The sequence below is a fragment of the Herpailurus yagouaroundi genome, unplaced genomic scaffold, assembly GCF_014898765.1.
Source record: "Herpailurus yagouaroundi ecotype Mexico unplaced genomic scaffold, PumYag 67209, whole genome shotgun sequence".
NCBI classification, from domain to species: Eukaryota; Metazoa; Chordata; class Mammalia; order Carnivora; family Felidae; genus Herpailurus; species Herpailurus yagouaroundi.
This window is the reverse complement of record NW_024420049.1, coordinates 865,336-887,541: the sequence shown is the minus strand read 5'-3', so window position 1 is coordinate 887,541 and position 22,206 is coordinate 865,336. Positions and strand designations below refer to the sequence as shown.

Genomic DNA, 22,206 nt, shown 5'->3' with positions numbered 1-22,206 from the left:
TGCCAAGTAGTATTCTATTGTATATATAAACCACATCTTCTTTATCCATTCATCAGTTGCTGGACATTTACGCTCTTTCCCTACTTTGGCTATTGTCAATAGTACTGCTATAAACATTGGGGTGCATGTGTCCCTTCAAAACATGTACCCCCATATTTATAGCAGCACTTTCAACAATAGCCCAAGTAGGGAAAGAGTGTAAATGTCCATCAACTGATGAATGAATAAAGAAGATGTGGTTTATATATACAATGGAATACTACTTGGCAATGAGAAAGAATGAAATTGTGCCATTTGCAACACCGTGGATGGAACTGGAAGGTGTTATGCTGAGTGAAATAAGTCAGTCAAAGAAAGACAGATATCATATATTTTCACTCATATGTGGCACTTGGGGGACCATGGGGGAAGGGAGGGGGAGAAATATTTTCCAACAGAGAGGGAGGCAAACCATGAGACTCTTAAATACAGAGAACAAACTGAGGGTTGATGGAGGGGCAGGGGAGAGGGGAAAATGGGTGATGGGCATTGAGGAGGGCTCTTGTTGGGATGAGCACTGGGTGTTGTATGTAGGTGATGAATCACAAGAATTTACCCCCAAAACCAAGATAACACTGTGTATACTGTATTTTAGCCAACTTGACAATAAATTATATTTCAAAAAAAATAATTAATTAATTAATTAATTAAAATAATATAAAATTAAAAAGGAAGAAAACCCTCCTCCAGAAGATGGAAATCCACTGAAGGCAGATAAAAATAACTCTGTATCTCAGCTCTTGCTTCCACTGGGGCCTCTTTGACTCTCAAAAACGTCCTCAAATGGGTCTTTGAAGAAGTCAAATGAAAACAGGTCCCTTCCACCAAAAAATTCCTTGGAGATGTCATATGGGTTGTGGAATGTGAGGAAAACTCAAACAAATTATAAAAATGAACCTCACCTCTACCATTTAATCTGTCTTTGCCATGTTTTTCATACATACCTTATTTCCTGGCATCTGATAACACCTCATACACCTCAGCTATGTGTTTGAATTTTCTCTATGGTTCTTCTTTATTCTCAGGGTTTTTATCTGGATGCCACCTCAGTGCCAGTTTCCAGTAGTCCTGTTTAATATCCTTGGCTGAAGCATGTCTTTGCATGCCCAGAACTTCATAGAAATCCACCATGATTGAACTTCATAGAAATCCACTGTTGGAGTGAATTCAAGGACACCGAGCCGGGGGTGCTAGGGGCAGTGGCAGCTCCTCACGTTTTCCCTCTTCAAGACTTTAGTTTTAAATATGTGAAGCTTCAGATGTCCCTTAAACATTTGAGTGAATATGGCAGTTGACTATATACATCTGGATTTGGGAAGTGAATTCCAAGCAGGAGAAATAAATTTTGGAAATGTATCAAGATATAAATATTATATAAAGCAATACTATTGGATAAGATAACCTAAGGTATGGGTATAGAAAAAAGAAAATGTCTGAAATTCAAACTCAAACCTTAGCATTTGAAATGATCTTCCCACCATAAAAAATTTAAAAGGTAGACACAAATATGCAGTGACCATTTCCAGACATTGGAAAACCAGAGCAAAGGATTGTGGCCTCCAAAGCAAGGAAAACAATTGAAGGGGGTCCTGGAATTATTTCGTGCTTGGAGACACCTTCTGGATAGTAGTGCTAGGAGAATACCAAGCATAGCACATCAGTCTAAGTTGAGAAGACAGTAACTGGAGTTTGAGGATGCTTGGGATGCTACAACTTTGGGGGTGGAGAGCTGAAAAGGGAGAATTACTCAGGAAAAACCTCTCCAGAAATCTGCATATGAGTTGTCTTAGGTCTTTGGTTGAATATTAATCCACACATATATGGGATGAAACTCCACAAGGCAAATCTAATAACAATGCCCAGAGTTCACAGAGCTGAGAGTTATTTGAGTTCTGACAAGCCAAAGTAAAAATACCTCTGATAAATGTTGGACATTCAGTGGAAACCACAAAAAGAGTCACACCTTAGAAAAATAGCCATAAAGAAAAGGATATCTAGACTTAGAAAATTAGCCATAAAGAAAAGGATATCTAGACTTTCCCTGGCAGAGCTTAAAAAAAGAAATATCCAGAGGCGCCTGGGTGGTTCAGTCAGTTAAGTGTCTGACTCTTGACTTAGGCTCAGGTCATGAACCCACTGGCATGATATCAGGCCCCACATTGAGCCCTGAGTCAGGCTCAACATTGGGCATGGGGCTTGCCTAAGATTCTCCCTCTACCCCCACCTCCATGTTCTCTCTCTCTCTCTTCTCAAAAAAAGAAATTTCCAAGAAATCACCTTGATACAAAACTTTATCAAACTTTAACACTCTTTTAAAAAAGACAGCAAAGTCCATTGTCCAAAAATATTAATTCTCATAGTCTAACAACCAATGAAAAATTCATGCAAATGTTACTTATACCAGGAGGAAAATTATAGAATAGAAACAGACACAGAAATGTTAGAGATAATGCAATCAGAAGACAAATACCTCAAACAAGTATGATATATATTATAGAATGCTCAATAATTTAAAGAAAAACATGCATACAATGAAAACCAGAATGAGACACCACTAACACATCTATTAGAGTGGCTAAAAACAAGTTTTAAGTAACAGTATCAAGTGCTGAGGGGGATTTGGAACAATTGGAACTCTGACACATTCCTGGTGAGCAAGGGTACAGCCACTTTGGAAAACAGTTTGAAATTTTCTTATAAAGTTAAGCATACACTTATTATATGACCCATTAATAGGTATTTGCTTACTAGAAATAAAAACTTATATTTACATAAATACCTACATCATAGGTATTTTCTCACTAGAAATAAAAACTTATATTTACATAAATACCTGTGTATGAATATGTAGAACAACTTTATTCTTAATTGCCCCAAATTGGAAACAATTCAAATGTCCTTCAAATTGTAAGTGAATACAATAGAAAGAAACAAACTACTGAAACATACAACATAAATGAATCTCAAATATGTCAAGTTTAAGCAGCCAGATTCAAAAGGCTACATACTGTATGATTCAGTTTATAGGACATTCATGAAACTCCTAACTATAGAGACAGAAGTCAGATCAGTGGTTGCCAGGGGCTGCAGACAAGAGTTATCTACAAAGAATTTGTATGAAGGAATTTTAAGGGTGATAGAACAGTTCAGTATCCTGATTATAGTGGTAGTTATACAGTTTGATGCATTTGTCAAAACTCAAAGAATTGTACACCAAATGATGTAAATTGTACCTTTATAGATTAAAAATAAATGTTACTCATTTAGAAACACAGATAATGTATTTTGGAATTATAGTCTATGACAACAATAACACTAACAATGAGAGGAAGGAAATGCCAACTTAGGGTGGCCATGGAAGGTCTTCTTTAGGAAGTGACATTTGAGTGGACTCCTGATTTAAGTGAGGGAGTGGGTCATGTAGATATCAGGAAAAGAGCAGGTATGTAGAGCCTTATAACCATGATGAAAATTATTAATCTAATTCTAAGGGAATTGAAAGATCATTGGAGGATTTTATACAGGATAATGACAAGATCCAGTCTTCAATTTTAGAACAATCACTCTGGTTTCTCTATTGGGATTGGACTTTGGAGGAGGCATCAAGAGTAGAATCAAGGAGCTGCTGCAGTTATCAAGGGAGGAGATAAGGGTGGATGAGACCAGAGAGTAGTAGTGATAATAGAGAGAAGTGGTCAAATTCTAGATTTATTTTTAGGGCAGAGCTAACAGTATTTGTTGACCTATTGATATGAGAAAAAGGTAGGAGTCAAGGATACCTCAAAATGCTTGGCTTGAGTCATTGGAAGAATGGAGTCATCATTTACTGAGGTGGGGGGAAACTGACAGAGCAGCAGTTTTCAGGAGTTTTATCTCCTAAATATGTTAAGTTGTATATCATTATTAAACTTTTAAGTGGAGATTTTAAGAAAGCAGTTTGGAATTCAGGGGAGATTTGGGGATAGAGGTATAAATTTAGGAGTTGTGTGCATATAAAAATGTTACATAAACACAAGAGTGGATGAGATCACCAAAAAAGTGAGTAGAGATAAGATGAGATGAGATGAAGAGAAAAAAAGAGAGAAAGAGAGGAAGAGAAGAGAAGAGAAGGGAAGAGAAGACTAAGAACTGAAATTTTTGGCATTCTAATATCAGAGAGTTCAGAGAGATGAAGCAGAACCATTTAAGGACTTGGAAAAGGAGAGATGATTGAGGCAGGAAGAGAACTAGGAGAGTGTGGTGTGCTGGATGACAAGTAAAGAATGTGTTTCAAGAAGGAGGGTGTGTTGAACATCCTTTATGCCACACTTCACATACTCCTGGACCATCTTTTTGTTCAGGACATTACTGTGCAGCTGTATGCAGGAGTAATTTGATGCTTCTTCATTCAGCTGTTTCTTACAGTATTTCTTCCTGCCATGGGGCTTCTCTGCTATCACCAGGTAGAACACCTGCAAGAGACTGCTTAGTGATTTTAGTTCATGGACAAACCTGCAAGTGCCAGTGAGTTAATACTCTCTCAGATCACCTTTGGTCAATGGGAGATCAAATATGATGGATAAATACACCTCCCTTTTATGTCTGGTGGAAAATTGTGAAGCGCATCTACATAGTTCCAAAGAGAGTCCCTCAGTGGGAATAGTCCACAGTTGCCTACAGTGGTAAACAGATTAATAATATACTCTCGAATTGATGGTCACTCCTTTCCTGATTCATTCTTCTCAGTCCCCTTTCCTGTTTCCTGAGTCATCTTGCCAAGTAAACTAACTGCATGTAAATCCTTGTCTCAGGCTCTGCTAGGCTTTTGAGGGAATGTAAGTTAGGATAGAGGGCCTGATCAGCTAGGACATATTATGACTCTACTGATACAGCCATTTTTATACTGAATATAAGTTGATTGTAGTAGTTAAGGGCGAAACATATTTAGAGTCGTGGTTTCTGGGTTCCAAACCAGGCACAGAAAGCCTAAGTAACCTACCAATGGCAAGTAACACATGATGGCACAACCTATAATTCTTTGGATGAAATTCATCAAGGCTGGCTTCTACCATCTCATATTGTCCTATGTGTTATTGCATTTATCTTCTGATTCCAAATTCAGTGTTGCTTATGTACTTCAGCTTATGCTGTAGCCTTTTATGGAGTAATTACCCTTTATTCTCCTCAGGCCCAATCTCCATTCTGTTTATTTGAAGTTCTCTTGAAAGAGATTTCAATGTCCCTACTATTAATGCCTATGGCTAATACCACAACCAACATTGATCATTCCTTTAGAACTAGAGACAATCTGATTTCTCATTCTGTCCACATGCTGTAATATGCAGCTCATCCTTGTTTTTTGTATTAATTGTTGTCAGGCAAAAGTACAAGCACTTCATTGGCAGTGTAGCTATTAGCAAGTAACTTTTTGGCTTATATTTTCCAGGGAATCATAGACCCCTGAAACATGGCCTCTAACAACCCATTTTTTCCTAAGTGCAGGTCATCACCACTTAATTACCTGAAAGGTAACCCCTGCCTGAGGCAGGTCTGGATTATAAATGCCCATCACTATGCTTTTAGGCCTCTTGACTCCTTCAAATTCCTTGTCTCTCTGCCTCCACCTTAAAAAGCAGGCATTTCAAGATGAAATGACGATATATATACTAAATAGATTTTTAAAACTAGTTTGTAATGTGACATATAGAAATACCTAGTTCAATCATGGCTTGTTTTTAATTTATTAGCATGGCTGAAATAAAAGGATAAAGGAGTGCTTTGTTAAATACATGTATTTTGTATTTAAAAATAACTTTCAAATAAATTCTTAAAAATCATTGGAAAAAATAAATGATGAATGAGGAATGTGCATTATACTTTCAAAATAAGGAAGACACAAGAGTTCCATTTTATAAATGGTACAGAATTCCATTTTTACCAAATAAACAAGTAGCCAGATGTATGACTCCTAGGGGAATAGAAGTGGCCCTTCTGGAAATTCCTAATATCTGGGATGGATAAGACAGGAATGGGTCTAGATATTCTGTTCTAGGGCCCTGAAATTCAGGAAATGTGTTCCTTGTGGTTACAGATTATTCTGGAGATACTATAGCCCCAAATAATCTACTTCCTCAGATCAGCCAAATTGGAAAACCTCATCCCTCCTTTCTTGCTTCTATAACAGTAGCTCCTCCTAATGGGCAGCTCTCCCCCGCTTTTTCATATATCCTGGCTTTCAGAAAAGGCACCCGTTTTTTATTCCTTCTCTCCAGCCCTTAACTGTCCTCAGGAATGGAATCTTCAAGTCTAATACAAACCCTAGGCTAGTTCAGTCCCACGGCCATGTTGTAGTTGACTGACTACAAGTAGTCCAGATATTCTACTGCTTTTATAAATTTTTTAAAATCTCTATTCCAGTGAGGAAAAGAGAAAGAAAAGAATGACCTCTGTCATCGACTCCTAATTTCTTGTCACTGACACCAAGTTCAGTTTAAAGATACACAACCCACACAAGTGTTCCATCTTGATACATGTTATTAGGTATACACAATATCCAAATAATTGATTAAAATAGAAAACAACTGGGGCGCTTGGTGGCTCAGTTGGTTGAGCATCAGACTTCAGCTCAGGTCATGATCTCATGTTTCGTTAGTTTGTGAGTTCAAACCCTGCACTGGGCTCTCTGCTGTCTGCACAGAGCCAGCTTCAGATCATCTGTCCCCCTCTCTCTCTGCCTCTCCCCAACTAATGCTCTCTCTCGCAAAAATAAAACATTAAAAAATAGAAAACAACTTTCATTATGTTGTTTTATGGACTCAGCTTCACATATGTGTTGTATATTAATTCACTCATGTATAACAGTCCTTCATATTTGTGCAGAAACTTGGACATTAAAAAATGTGTCTGTCTTAATGACTCTCTTAAAATCTCTAGGATTTGTTATCTTCATTTTACAAACGAGAAAAGCAAAAGTCCACAAAGCACAGGATAGAAAGAGAAGCAGTGAAGTATGAAGAGAAGACCTCTGGCCTAGAAGTCAGCCGACCTGTGTTCTCATACTCCTAACTTTGTTTATAACTCACTGTGTGGTTATGATTAAGTCACTTCCCCCCTCTGAGCTTCAGTATCTGCATTTATAGAGTGAAGTGATTAGGCTTTCTCAACCCTGTTTGCATATTATAATCACCTGGGAGCTTTAAAAAAGTCTATTCCTCAGCCCCAATTCCAAAGATTCTGATTTAATTGGTCTCAGGGTACTATAATTTCCACAACAACACACTGACTGAGAAGAAGCCAATCCAGGGAAAGCCACGAATCCAGTCTGGTATTTCTTTCTGAAGGACAGAAACCTTGTCATTTAGTGTAAGATCTAGGTACTAGGGGGCATGTTCTAGAATGGAGTTTGAAAAGCTTAGAGTGTTAATGGGCATACTCTTAACTCTGAACCTCTAAGGGAAAGCTCAAGTGTCCATCCATCCATATCTTTCTCTCTCTCTCTCTCTCTCTCTCTTTCTCTCTCTCTCTCTCTCTCTCTCTCTCTCACACACACACACACACACACTCACAGAATCATTCCAGTGGATGTGGTACAGGAGCTTGAAAAAGAACGAAGTGTGCTGACAAAAGTCAAGGACAAAAAGGAGTTCAAGGATACAACTGTGCCAAGAGGCTGGTGAAATGGAGTTTTAGGTGAGAGAAACAAAGTGATTACAGAGCCTTTTTCTTTCATGTGACTTATTTTCTTAACCTTTAAAAAAAATTTCTCAACCTGCCTTTAGTATTACTCCTCACTACTTTTCCTCTCTTTCCTTTAATATAGCTTATGTATTAATATAGGTGTAGAGACTTCTCCTACTTAAGAGGTCTTCACTCCCATAGGAAAGGGACCCTTTCACAGAGTAAAATTGTTACCCAACTAATCTCTGGCATTATAAAAAGTAGTGTTCTTTTCCTTGGGTTTCCTTTTTAGTTTAGCGTTTGTTTATTTTGTTTTGTTTTTGTCATCTGAGTGGTGGGACTTTGAAGGTTAAGATTACAATGTGGACATAAGAGAAAAGGGCCAATTGAGTCATTCAGTCTCCCTTTAGTTTAAGCCTTAGAACATAGGTTCAAAATGAGCCTTCAGAATGCTTGTATAGTTCACTCATCTTGTCACAGTACAAAAACATACAGGTGAATTGAGGTCAAAGCCCTATATTAATAAAACCAGGGTGTTTGCCTGAGTGATTGTTTCTGCTTTCTTTTCTTAGTAATCTGCATCAACAGTGTTTGTTAGTTCTTAGATGACTTGGGGATTTCCAGATCCTTGTCATCTGTGGCTTTTACCATCAGACACATGCCCATTATATGGTATAGTCAAAAGCATTGCCTGAACAGTTGGAGAATCACAGCTTGTGGGTCAAGATTACCCTCTACTTTTCCAGGAGATTGGCCAGCAAATACATTTGGGAGCAACATGTATAACATTGATTGTAATAACAGCAAGATTAAACAATGAGCAGTGTCATTCTCAAGATGTCTTTCCTTGAGGGCTATGTGTCTTGTCATTCTGGCCTTTTAAAGCAGCAATACCGGTAGTGTGCTAATCAATTTAATGGTCAAGATAAGGATGTGGGCCTAGATTAGGATAAAGGGACCAAGGATTTCAGTCTTATCAAACTTTAGGCCAGAGGTTCAAAAGGGGCACTAATGACCACATGATAAATCATCAGAATAAAAGACTAATTGAGGATTTGGAGGTTGAGAATTTTAGCTACATTTATAACTAATAAAATGCCTAGTGGGTAAGTACAAAATTTTTTGACCTGACCAACTAGAAGTTTGGAATTGGCATTAAAAGAGATAAGAAATGCTGCCAAGTTCAGGTTTGGGGAGAGAAAAAATAAGTTTGAACATGTTATGTTTGAAATTCCTACTAGATATCAGAGTAGAGATGTGAAATAGGCAGTTGGATATATGAGTGAGAAGTTCAAGGGAGCAGTCCAGGCTGGAGATACAATTTTGAAAGTCATCATGTAAATGGTACCCAAAGAGCATATTTCAAAGACCAATTGCTGAGATACTTGAATACGAAGAGGAAATATATAGTAAAGAATAGAGAGGAGCAGACAGTGAAGTAGGAGGAAAACCAGAAGAATATGGTATCCTGGAAGCCAAGTGGTAAAAGTGTTTTTATGAGGACAGAATGAACAGCTATGTCAAATGGTGCTAGTAAGTCAGGTACATGAGAACAGAGAAATAACCACTGGACTCAGGAAAGTAGATGTCACTGAAGGAGAGTTTTCTGTATTGTTTGGAGTGATGACATGGTTTCATTATTCACCATGAAAAACTTTCAGAATTCTCCTATGCTCATCTTTTCTTACATAAAAAAAGCAAGAATTAAATGAGTGGAATGCATTCCAATGCTTTAATGACACTGTCCATAGATATAAAACTATATCAATGGGATGTTTTTATTAACTAGATGCTTTGACTTCATCTGAGCATAGTCTATTGGGCACGGGGAATTATTGAGTATGAGAATAAGAGATAGTATAGCTCTTAGAATGTGTCTATATATCATAATTAGTGGCTGAAATAGAGAAAATTCAGTTGACCAACAGAATGTTTTATTTGTATGTTGCAAAATAACTTGTTTAGCCATTTTTCCTGAATTTAATAACTTGACCAATTTTCCTGCTATTATGCTGATGAAGCTTAAGTGAACATAAGTGCATGTACATGCATTGGTTTAGACATACTTTTTGAAGAGTTCACTAGGATAAAGTTTCTTTTTATGCTAAGAAGAAGGATATTTTGAGACTTTGTTACTCTACTAGTTGAACCAGGGACTTCATTTCCATGTAGAAGGAAGCCCTTCAAAGCAAGTCAAGAATACATAGGTTCTCAAGTTCATTTGTGTCCCTATAGCACACACATAGCCACACACTTGCTACCCCTTGCTCCTGACGTATGAGATGCCAAGGTACCTGCGTGGGCATCCACACATGCACTACACAGAAGTGTAGGGGAGTTAATATCTTACAGGGAAGGTATTTGACTATTAAGATAGGAGGCAGGAGATAAATTCTTCTCCTTTAGTCCCCCAGATGGGCTGTATGGAGATGTAATATGGCCAGTCATAACAAATTGAGAAATTAGCTTGTCATGAAACTGATTATGGACAACACAATGATACACTCCTTTTTGTTTGCTCTCCTTCCTTCCTTCCTCACTACTCTTTTTCCTTACTCCTACTTCCCTGGAATTGCACATAAGTTTTTGCTTCAAGTTCTATTTTCTAAGAAACTTAGATTTCTGAAAATAAATAAATCATAATTCCACCCAAATTCAGAATTGTGTAACTTTGGACAGGTTTTATTCCCTCTCTGCATTTTTTCCTCCAACTATACAATGTTGACATTGGGGTGGATGTTCTTTAAGAGTCTTTATGGCTCTGAAATAATACCAGGGTAAAGGATTGTCAGTATGAAGGCAGTGATGGGAAAAGTAAGGTATTACACTGAACGGTGGTCATCAGTGGATTGCTTACATTTGAATCAGAAAAATGCTCTCAGTATAATCAATGAACTTAAATGTTAACAATTCCAACTAATCTCAAGTTCCAAAAATAGTTTTAGTTCTACTTTCTGCAGAAAGAAATCAAATTGGTTTTCTCTGGGCCTACAAAGCAAAGGTCAAAGTCTTAACAACTCGTAAACTTCTCTGGCACAAGTCACAATATTTCCCTCCCAGTTCTGCACTGTGAACTGCCTGAGAAATGGCAACTGTCTGCAAACATGTTTTCAAAGGGAATGGTGGAGAAATCTGTAATGCCATCATCTTGGGAAGCAAGAGACATATATGATGTCTATAATTATTGCTTCACTCCTAACATAGGAGCACATTTGTTTCAAGTTTTAGGCTGCAGATGAACTGCAGTTAGGGAAAGGACTGTTCACTGTTTGGGGCTTGTTATACCAGAAGAGTTTGCATTATCCTTCAGACTTCTACACCCAACTCTGGAGCAGGGACTTGGGACTCAGACAGCATAGGGTCAAATATCAGCTCCATAATTTATAAGCATTGTTACCTTTAGCAGTTCAAATAACCTCTCTGTGCTTTAGTTTTCACATCTGTAAAATGGCAATTGTAATTGTACCTACATCTTACAGTTAATGTGGGAATTAAATGAGCCAATATAGGTAACGTGCTTAAAATAGTGCTTAGCAATACAGTAAGCACTATATAAGTGTTCACTATACTTATTATAGCTATTGTGATGAGGGAAGATGGGCTGGAATTAGAGGAGAACTCTTGACTAAAGCCATATGAGATGTATCAGGGAACCAATATGTGGAAAGCAGTAGAATAAGGCGGTAATGGATGACTGCAAAAAAAAAAAAAAAAAAATGCTAAGCAGGAAACACCCTCTAATATTCCTGTTTATACAGTACATGCCACAAGGTAGAAAATAATGAAAACAGAGGCTTTCTGCAGGATTTAGAGTTCTTTCATATATATTTTAAATATACATGTGCAATACATTAAAATATATAGAGATGTGTGAATATATATATTTACACACACACGCACACACACATATATATACATATACATATACTATACATATACATATACATATATATAACTTCACAGAAGGGACGCAAATGCACACTCACACATCTGTACGCATACCCCAACAGGACCCATCTATACGTAAACCAGATGCAGCCCGTATCAGGCCAACTTGGACACAAGTGAAAGCCCTGACTCAGTAGCAGATTGCAGATTGCAATTGCATTTGAGTAACCCTTCAGTTTCTTCTACCAAGTGTAAGGCCATTTAGAAACACACTGAGAAGAGCTCTTCTGGGTGTATGGCAGAGCCCAGGGCCCCTCTGGCAGTGCACAATTTGCCTGAGTAAGGACTGCAGGATTGGGATATCAAGGAGCTATCAAAGAGGAGGGACTTGTGTTAGTTTGGGCCCTGATACTAGTAAGCAAACATCCATAGAATAACTTTAGCTCCAGGAACAATGCACTAGTGTCATAGAATCCTTATATATCTCAGCTCTAAGCAAATTTCAGGCAGAAGCGGGGAGAAGTGTGTGTTGCTACTCATCACCATCCAGCTGGACTCAGAGAACTGGGCACAGCTTTAGGGGTAGGTAGATAAGTCAAAGTTCAATCAGGCAGACTTGTAAGATTTTTAAAAGTTACTTAAAATTGAAAGATCTGAAAGCAACATAAGAGGTTACAGGTATTGGTTTGGGTTTATAATGTTCCAAGAAGCCAAACCTTATATATGGCACCATTTGCAGCAATATCATTAACATTATTAATAATAATCATAACATATTTATATATACAAAAATAGAGCAAAGCAATTCTAGAAGAGGAGGTGAAAGTGAAAGTATGAGGCTGTGTACAGCCCAAACGTCAGTATACTTCAGGAAGATTCAGAACCAACAAAAACTGAGTGGCACATATTCTTCTTCCCCCTGTGTATGACTATACATTTCTCTCCACCTCTCCACTCTGCAATACACATCCATGCACACTTTAAAAGAGATGATATATAAAGTCAGAGTCTGGAAGTCTTAAACTAAGTTGGAGCACCTTGATTTCAAGCAAGTGCCCTCAATCTCTGAATTCCTTAGTGAATTTTGGATTCACTTACAGAGGGAAACTGGATCTAATTCTTGTGTCTTTAACAACAGCTGTCTTTAGGAGCCTGCCATCCCCACTGCAGCCTTTTCCCATTGAAGTGGATTCACAACACAGGCTCTTGGTATTTTTTAAAAGAGAAGTCAGTTCTCTGCATTATATGTCTTTCATCTCAGTTCTCCACTGTTGCTGAAATTTAGGTTTTCAGGCAATTGCCATTGCAGACAAAGCCAGGAGTGAGCACAATGTGTGCAGCAAAGAGTAGGCGAAGGTACAGCTTGGTTAGGGATTCTTTGTTTGTTTTTTCCACACTTGAGCTTCTACAGGTGACAGAGCCAAAGATGATGTCCACTGGGGGCAGCCTCAATACCTGATAGTTAATTAGCTACCCACCACGCACTGCATAAAGACCAGTACACTAAGTTGGCATGGTTCCAGAAAATTGAATGGCAATGGCCTTCTGTTACTGTTAATAGAGTCCCATGAGAAAAGTCCCAGGACTCAATGTGGTGTAGGGTAGAGAATATTTAACTAGGAGTCAGAAGGCCTGTATTCCAGTCCCCAACTCTGCTATGAACTCAGTGTGTGGCCTTGGGAAAATCCCTTCCTATCCCCAGGCCTCAGTTTTCCCATCTGTAAAATAAGGGCATTGAACTAGATTAACAGTTAAGATTCCTTCCAGCTCTAAAGTTTTATGACTTTTTATGTCCATAATTAAGGCCTGAGCCATGCAGTCTCAGGGCAGTTAGCTTCTAAGAGAGAACAGACCTCTGTAATATCCTTTGCTTTGTTCATTTAGCTATAAAGCACGTCTGCCTTTGGCACTTGGGTCAGACATACAAAGTTATGAGCATCCTGATTTACTATCCTACTCCGCATGCTAGTGGAATCTGTCAGTACTATAAGTTGATTATTGGGAAAGGGAGTAAAACTCCAACTAGTTAAACCTGGAAATGTAAGATAATTTTGCCTCATATGCTCACAAACAGGTGAGTGTGGTTATGGGCACACACACACGTGTCAGGATATAGACTATTGCTAGTGATCAGTTCATTACAGTAATCCATTTCCCTTAATAAAATTTAGTAAATAGTATAGCATAGCAAAGTTTGGCGTCAAAGGAAACACCTATGGAAAAACAGCACTTTCGGACATAGTAGAGAAAGAAAAGTCAGGTAGAGAGAGACAAAGATAGATCAAACAAGATAGAAATACAGGTAGAGAATGGATTAGTCTGAAAGAGAGGGAGCAAAGGAGTAGAAGGAAGGGAGACAGAAAGAAAAGAGAGGAAAAGTAGAAGGAGAGAGACTGGGAACGAAGGGGGAAGGAGCACAGAACAAGAGGAGACAGGGAGAAAAAGGGACTAAAGAAGAGAAGGGCAGTAAACAAGGGAGAAGGGATCAGATGCCCTGGAATATCGAATGCTGTTCCACATGGACCTGTGAAAACCATCTTAGAAGAAAGTTTCCAAAGGCACTGTGGAAAGTAGAGTGACGCTCAGAGCCTGCATCGAGAGGCACTATATTGGGGAGCCCCTAAACCTCCACGTTGCGGGCTCTGTCAGCCCTCGGTGTCCAAATGTCATGCCTATATATCACCTGAATTTGCCATGACAGCCACAGGGCTAAAACGGCAAGGTGTAAAAAGGTTGAAGAGGAGTGGGATAGATACTGTGAGCAAGAACAAGGCATCCTGCACCAGGATGTACTTGGCCATTCCCCTGACACTGCAGGAGCAAAACTGGTGAGGCCCTAACTTTGGCTACTTTACTCCTCCTCCCCCTCTTCAAAGATGAGGCCTGCACTTTACTGATGGGGGCTAAGAAAGAGAAAGCTCTGGATCCATTTTGTGGGAAGGTCATACAGACTTTTCCTGGGCCTTGGGGAATGGTGCACTACCAGAAGAGATTTTTCTGCACACAGTGTTGGTGTGCCTCTTACAGCGGCAGCCTGGTCGCCTGAGGCTATCATAGCCCTGCTGGCACAGATGGAGGCATCCACGGGTAGGCAGGTAGCAGCACAGGCAAGGTAGGAAGAGGGAGATGAGGCTCATGGCTGCCCAGCGGACAAAGCAAGAGCTCGGCCCACAGGAGCAGGGCTCATCAGCGCAGTTGTCTTCATCATCAGTGGAGCAGTGGTAGAAGAGGCCCTTAACACAGCAGAGACAAGTGCCATAATCGAGGAGGCTCTCAGCAGAGCAAAGGCAACGCTGGTTGCACAGCCAGCAGGAGGGGAGAGGACGAGCTGCCGTGCAAAGGACACATTTGCAGCGCCCACACTCCTCGCAGATGAAGAGGTGCTCACTGGGGTGCACTGCAGATGGCTCAGCTTCTCCCTTCAGAGCACCATCAACCTTTGGGTGGACCCCTGCTCCAGGCTGGGTTCGGATGATGGACTGGCCTGAAGGTGAGGGGGTAATGCTGGCCAAGAGCCTTTGATCAGAGGCAGTGGTGCTATGGGACATTGAGCTGGCAATGCTAGATTGGCTCAGATGCTGAGGCAAGGGCTGCAATTGATGGCACTGGCTGAGACTGCGGGGAAGAGCAGTAGGCATGGTAGCCAGGGACCAATCAGATTTGTGGGTTTGCACTATAAGGGAAGGGCTGGAGAGGGCCTGTTTACAGGGGACTGGAGGCCGTTCCACATAATCATTGCTAGCATGAGTAGAGCGCAGCTGTTCAATAGGAAGAATTTGTTGGAAATCATCTGTCACTGCAGCATCCATTTTGCCTTGATTCTTGAGTTCTGAGTGGTTTTGGGTCAGGGTGGCACTTGTGGTGATAAAGAGCCCTTGTTGTTACATGGACGTTAGGGCACATCAGAAAATCCTAGGAGAGAAGAAACACAAACAACACATGAGAACACATCGGCCTGAATACTTTGCAGGGAACTAAACAAAGCTTGAGCCCTGTCTCCTCTACCACTACCTTCAATTACTTTAGGGTAGTCCTCATGTTACACCTTTATTCTGTAACTTACCTTGCCTACTTCTTTACAGGCAAATCTGGTCAACTTATCCAGGCTATAAAGCATTCTGGGAGCAAAGCTCAGATCATTGATTCCTTTTGTATTGCATCATATGACTAGGGTCACAGGAGCAGCTATCTCATTCAGATGTTTGCTAACACAGAAATCTAGGCCTCTAGCCTCACAATTATAATAAAAGTGGAACCTAATTTCAAATGCGAAGGCTTCATCCTGAAGCAATGCCAGTGTAAAAGAAAAAGCCTCACAAGTCTTCCAGGAGAAGTTGTGTGAGTGTGTATGTATGAGACATAAATACAGGTGAACATATACGTATCATCAATCAAAATTCTCCCCTCAGTGAAATTTCTGATAAGCATAAATAAACAGATGAGAAAGGAATTTCTTGATTCAATGAATATAGGCAGGCAAGATGTAATAATGGCACTGATATGGCAGAGACACAGAAGGCAAAAATCAGGCTATCTGTAGAACAATAGGAAAAAAAACCTTTTATACACGTGGGAGTAACACTTGGGATGAGGGAGCCATAAAAGATGAACCCTGAATTATTTGAATTATCACCTGTATTTGTACCTATTACTACCCTAAGTCAAATCTGCATTGATGGGATTTACTAGGCAGAATCTACTTCAACTGCTTTTCCCTGTGTTTACCTTACACAGTAAACTGGCTTTCTTAAAGAGCAACAATGTTCTTATATCAGATCTAAACCAAGCTGAATATCTAGAAAGCATATGTGCTTGTGTCTCCATTGTACCACAATCAGGAACTGGTGGCTGGTCATTTTCTGAAGGATCTGATTGAGCCTAGTACTGATAATGGTGACTATGAGGAAAATGTTGTACAAACAGTAGATTGCTGTATTGCAACACCTGGAAGACTGAACAACCAAAAAGGTGTACACAAGAGAACCTAAACACAAATCCCAGAGTCATCCTGGAGGCATTAGGACCTAGGAAACACTAGCATGAATAAAGCATACATTTGAAATCCATCATATTTCAGGCCTCCTCAAAATAGATCAATTACTCACACTACTGTATAGAATGCAAAGCTTGAATGAGTAATAGAAATGAACAAGTGAAAGAGGATAGTGCTTGATTAGATTTCCATAAGCAAGCAAACACGGCACTGAAATGTGTCCAAAGCTCAATAACAGGAGAAATAAGGATGCCAAAGGCCTCAGGGGCTAAGAATATGACCAGACTTATTGTCTTTTGAGGCAATATCCCCATGCAAACCTGTTTAGTTGAATTTACATCTGTTCATTTTTTGAAAAGAAGATTTAATTTGGTTAAAAATAACTTTCTGGCACATCACATAGAAGAACCAGTCTGACTATAATTTCGTTTTTTAGTTCGTTGTTTTTGTGTTATTTAATGCAGCACAAGAGAATGCAGATAAACACTGTGGACATTCTAAGGCTCAAATATCTATAAAACTTTTGTCAAATCACTTGCTTTTTGGGGCCTCAATTTCACTGTCTATATAATTATAGGGGTAAACTAGGTGATTTTGAAGGACTGAACCCTATTATGGTCTATCATTCTGTAACTACACAGTTGGTCAAAAAAAAAAAAAAAACATATTCTTCTATACATTCGTCTATTATTCTGTAACTAAAAAGTTTGGCAAAAAAAAAAAAAAAAAAATCTTCATCTATACCTTCCACATCTTCAATCCTTGAGGGTAAACTAAACAACATGCCCTTGTTCATTTGGGCACTCAAAAGCAAAATTTATGTCTCTTTTATTTACTTGGACTCACAGCCCCCCTTAAGTGTCCAACGTCTACCTTTGCTGTACTTTGTTAAGACTAATAATCTTAGTTTTGGAAAGGAAAAAGTAGTTTTCATTGGAACACCTAAATAAACAAAGAAACATTGTTCAGCTGACTTGAAGGATATGTGGATGTAGAAGCTTTGAATCAAGAGAATTATTTTTGGCAAATTTAGAAGAAATAGATTTATTCCTCATTGATCAGATAAAGAATGCGTGGGGCTCTTTGTGTCTGTTATACTATAAGAACAGTAACAAATACAGTGGATGCATTTTAGACTCATTGATTTCCCAAAGGAAACTAGATTCAAATCATATTGGAAATTTAAAAATCAACAACTTGAAGGAAGATATACAAGGCCTCAAAGTTACAAGAGATAATCATACGGGATTCCAAGGGTATCAGTAAGTATCTCAGGGACATGCCCAGAAGGTTCAAAAGCTAAGCTTGGAGGAATCTAGGTCATAATTGAAATGACTCAGAACCATGTTCAAAGGGGATCCTGTCTTCGCGGCAGAAGGGTATATATGGTGCTTAAGTTGAGAAGGTGTATCTAGATATTGATTAGATTTCTGTAAGACTGAGAAGTTGAGATGCTTGGTTGGATGATTAAAGGAAGCTCTGGGCATTGGTCTGGGATGATGAGGTACTAGTGTCTTGTTTACAAGGGACCTAACAGGATGAACTCGGATGGTTTCTTCCTGCCCTGAAAAATCTTTTATTAGAATGGACTGTGGAAAATCTGCAATACACAGGACAGGAGCACCTGGGTAAAATTAGTGTGTTGAGAAGGATAAAACAAGATTGAATAATAGTAAATTGTTTGCAAATCTGACTAACAGGGTGAACTGAAATAGATACTGTAGGGGGAGGTAAAATGGGAAAAAAGTTAAGAAACAAATAAGCAAGAGACTGCTACAGCAGATAGATTAGATGAAAAACTACTACTGCTTGCATGTTTATGATTCAGAAATCTACCCATTAAAGGGCCATTCATTGTGAGCAAAAACAGTTAAGAAACTGTGCTGTTGGTCAGTTCTATATTCTATTAAATGAGGGAATATGCATATCAAATATTATTAAATAGGAGCCAAGGTGATTACAAGTCTTGGCTGCACATTGGTGGGATCTAGTGATTTCTGTCACGTAGTGCCTCTGCAGTAATGAATGATGCATTGTAAACCCACTCCCATCTCAGTCACTCTGGCCAGGTGCTCATAGCTTTCTCAACAGTTTTTCTGTAGCCCTGAAATTTTCTATGTTCAACCTAAACAGAAATTTCTTTTCTTATGCCAACTTAGGGACTAGAGAGCTAAATCTATTCAAGAAATGCTGTTTGTTAATGAAAGAAAAATATATTTACTTCCTGGAACCTAAAATCTGCCATGTTGAGACCAAAGTTGAAAACTTCCCTATCTAAAGCCCTACTAGGCTAATACCTTAAGACAGCCCTGATTTCTCTGGTAAATCCTTCCTGATACAATAGGACTCAACGTCAATTTCAAAGAAGAGGAGGGGAAGGGAGGAGAGCCTGGCTCCTGTTTTCTCCCACTCCCATGGGTTCAATGTTGTTTTGTACCTTACTGTGTAACAGCTCTGGGGTGTGTTACTTTTTTCTGTGCTCTGCTGTTATATACACTCGTTCTCAGAATAACTGAAAGCAAACATAGGGGGAATTTCTGCTATGGCTTTATATGTTTTCTTAGTTCTACTGTTCCAAAGTCTGCTCTCCAAAAATCCCTCTCTGTGCAAAGGCATTTGCATCTCTATCAAAGCACTCCCCCCTTACAAATACCAAGTTGTATATAGTTTACATTACTAACCTCTCAGCCACTGACTGGGCCTCCCTCCTACCACATACATCTTGCTGGAGCTGCCAGGTTCTCACCACATTTAACTCTTAACTTGTCATTTTGCTACCCTGGTCCTATTCATTACTTTAATAGTTTCATTAAGACTCATGGCAGTTTATTTCAAACTGGAGAGTCTTGTAGTTTTAAGACCTTGCATTTTTAAAGATATACGTGTTTTAGTGATGAGCAGTAAAGGGAAAAATTGTAATAACAAATGAATTCACCTAATTCTAATCCTGGGGAAAATGCTAGCTGTTCACTTCAGAAGTAGGAATCTTTCTTTAAACCCCAAATCCTGGTATAAGATACAAGAAATTTAAGTTGTAGTCCTAACTCTAGCTCTACTTTGTTTTGTGACTGTGGGCAAGTGACTTCCATCCCAAGCCTCAGTTTTTCTATCTGCAAAATGAGGGGCACAAAAGGAGGGCTTTTAAAGCCCCTGCTTATCTTGATACTCTACATTTTTTATGCCGAGTTTGTTGTTTGCATTTCTCTGTCTCAAAATGTCTTTCATGAAGAATTAGTCTCCTTCCTTTATGTTTTTTAATTCCTCACTACCCAACTCCTCAACTCTGAATAAAAACCCTCCAAATCCAAGTCACTCAGACCACCATCTAGATTGTTTCACAGCTAGAGAGACTTAACAGAACACAAAGAAAGCAAAATGCATAGAATAAAGTCTTAGTAAATGTTTATTTAGAGGTACAGGGAGCAAGACTAATACTTCCTTGTGGATAAAATGCTAGCCTGTGCCTTATTGGTATGTATGTATGCAGCCGACTTGTTGGGAACATGATTTAACACCTGGTATATCCAAATTCATGTAATAGCACATTATGTTACAATGAGGTTTTAATGTACCCAGAAAAGCAACAATAGTTTGCATTTCAAAATAGATTTTCTGTTTAAGAGTTCAAGGTCTGTTTTCTGTTCATCTAACTTGGTTTGCAGCATGCAGAGGTGAATGATAATTATAATTAGCTACAGGAATGGAAGGGAGTATAAACCACTTGTACTAGGTCCTATCAAATGCCTATTGGCTAACTGGACATGCTCACAGGTTCTCACTTTTGACAAAATTTCCGTGTGCCACACAGAGACATGTGCACACACACGCAGGAATGGATCCAGAGATTTCTAAATCATTGCTCTGACTCAATGTAAGTAGGGGGTTATGCCGTGTCAGCTTGCGCCATTTCTACCCAGGGCAAGGTGATGTGATGAAATCTGAACGATGCACAGCCCAGACTTGTGAGCCAATAGCAGACTAGCCCCACGCTGACAGGATGCCCGCTGGGCAGCCAGACTGGCCTCAGCACGGGCTCTCCCTACGTCCTCAGCTTGGGTGGTTAGGCTGCGCTATAAGGGGCTTAGGCAAGCACCAAAATGCATTTAAAGGTCAACAGGCTAGAAATTAAATTGACATTTGGATACAAAAGGGTTATTTTGAAGTTCCATTTTGATTTATAAATTTCCAATACGGATAGTTTTGTGCAAAAGCTGATTCATTTAAATCTCATTTAAATGGTTTTCATTTTATTTTACCCACGCGTTTGCTCTTGTACGCGTGCACACGCGCGCGCGCGCACACACACGCACACTCACACACACACACACACACACACACACACACACACAGGATGGCTGGAATGAATGGCAATCTGTGCATTGCATAGAAAGAATTCTAGGGTCTTTAAGAGCTAATCTCTATGGCTTACCTTGAGGAAAAGGTTTATCCATGCTGAGAAAAGCAGAAGAACTAATGCCCCATTTGGCTCAAAAGACCTCTTCTTCTCCTGAGTCTTTAGGTTTCTCCACCTCTCTTCGGAAAGTCTGAATGAAAACTCCACTGGCAGTGGAGCCAGAAACAGAGATAGTTCTGTGTCGGTCTTTCTGACACAGCAGAGAAAACGGAAAGGAAAAAAAAACAAAAAACCAAAAAAAGAAGGAGGGGGAGAGGGGGGAGGGGGGGGGGGTGGGGAGGAGAGTCAGACCTGTAGTGGCAGATACTTTGTATAGATTTTACATGCAGATCTAAATCTTGATGCACGTATTCCCAAAGAAAGCTCAGCAGGGTAAGTTGTTCATATCCTCCTCCTCTTTCTCCTCCTCCTTCTTCTATTTCTCCTCCCCCTCCTCCTCCGCCTCTTTCTCCTCCCCTTCTCCTCCTCCTCTTTCTTTTCCCCCTCCTCCTTCAGCGTTTTCCTTCCACTCCTCTTCCCTCCCCCTTCCCTCCTCCCCTTCTTCCTTCTTTACCTCCTCCCCCTCTTTCTCTTCTGCCTCCGCCTCCGCCTCCGCCTCTGTCTCCTCCAATCTGACGGATGAACCAAAGCAGCAGAAACTGCAGTTGTAGACGCAGGGTATCTCAACAGAGCAATAGATACCGCTAGTGTGTGATTATTTATATAGCTCAGGGTGTGTTGGTATATAATCTGCAGAGACGGGGGTGGGGGAGGGGGATGAGATTGCAGTGTGTTCGGCTCAGCTAGCTGGCTGTTTTGTGAATGTAGATGATTTCTGAAGGTCTTGTGAATGGATTATAGGGGAGGATGGGAGGGAAGGGATTTATTGCTCCTTGTTATAATTTCTTTCTCTCCCTCTCTCTGTGTCGTTTGCTTTCCCGGAGCTGTAGCTCTTAATGCTTAGCTAAGTGGCGTCATCCAGTTGAAATTGAATCGACCCATTAGAACTCCCCATAGGAATCTCTGTATCCGGTCCCTGGGTAATGACTGAAACAAAATTTAAAGGGGAATGGGGGTGGGGTGGAAAGTAGCAATTTTAAGGAGGCCTAATTTAAATATCTCTGCCGATCACAGTCCTACCAAACCACTCAGCCCTTGCTGAGTGATTGCCGCTTCAGTCAGAAAGACAGAGCTTCTCCTTTGTTTCAGGGTTTCTCCCACCTCTTACCTGCATTCA

General features: G+C 39.7%; 1 protein-coding gene and 1 pseudogene across 1 annotated transcript; both read right to left on the bottom strand.

The window, feature by feature from the left end:
• Window positions 1-712: 712 nt before the first annotated feature.
• On the bottom strand, window positions 713-1,243 carry LOC121024835 (dnaJ homolog subfamily B member 6-like; annotated as a pseudogene).
• Window positions 1,244-12,494: 11,251 nt separating this feature from the next.
• On the bottom strand, window positions 12,495-21,388 carry SPRY3 (sprouty RTK signaling antagonist 3). The gene is made up of 2 exons (XM_040467112.1): window positions 21,006-21,388; window positions 12,495-15,495 (listed from the first exon to the last, which is right to left on the bottom strand). Exon 2 carries the CDS (start codon window positions 15,390-15,392, stop codon window positions 14,526-14,528), a length of 867 nt encoding a protein of 288 aa, XP_040323046.1. The 5' UTR covers window positions 15,393-15,495; window positions 21,006-21,388; the 3' UTR covers window positions 12,495-14,525.
• Between the last annotated feature and the right edge of the window lie 818 nt (window positions 21,389-22,206).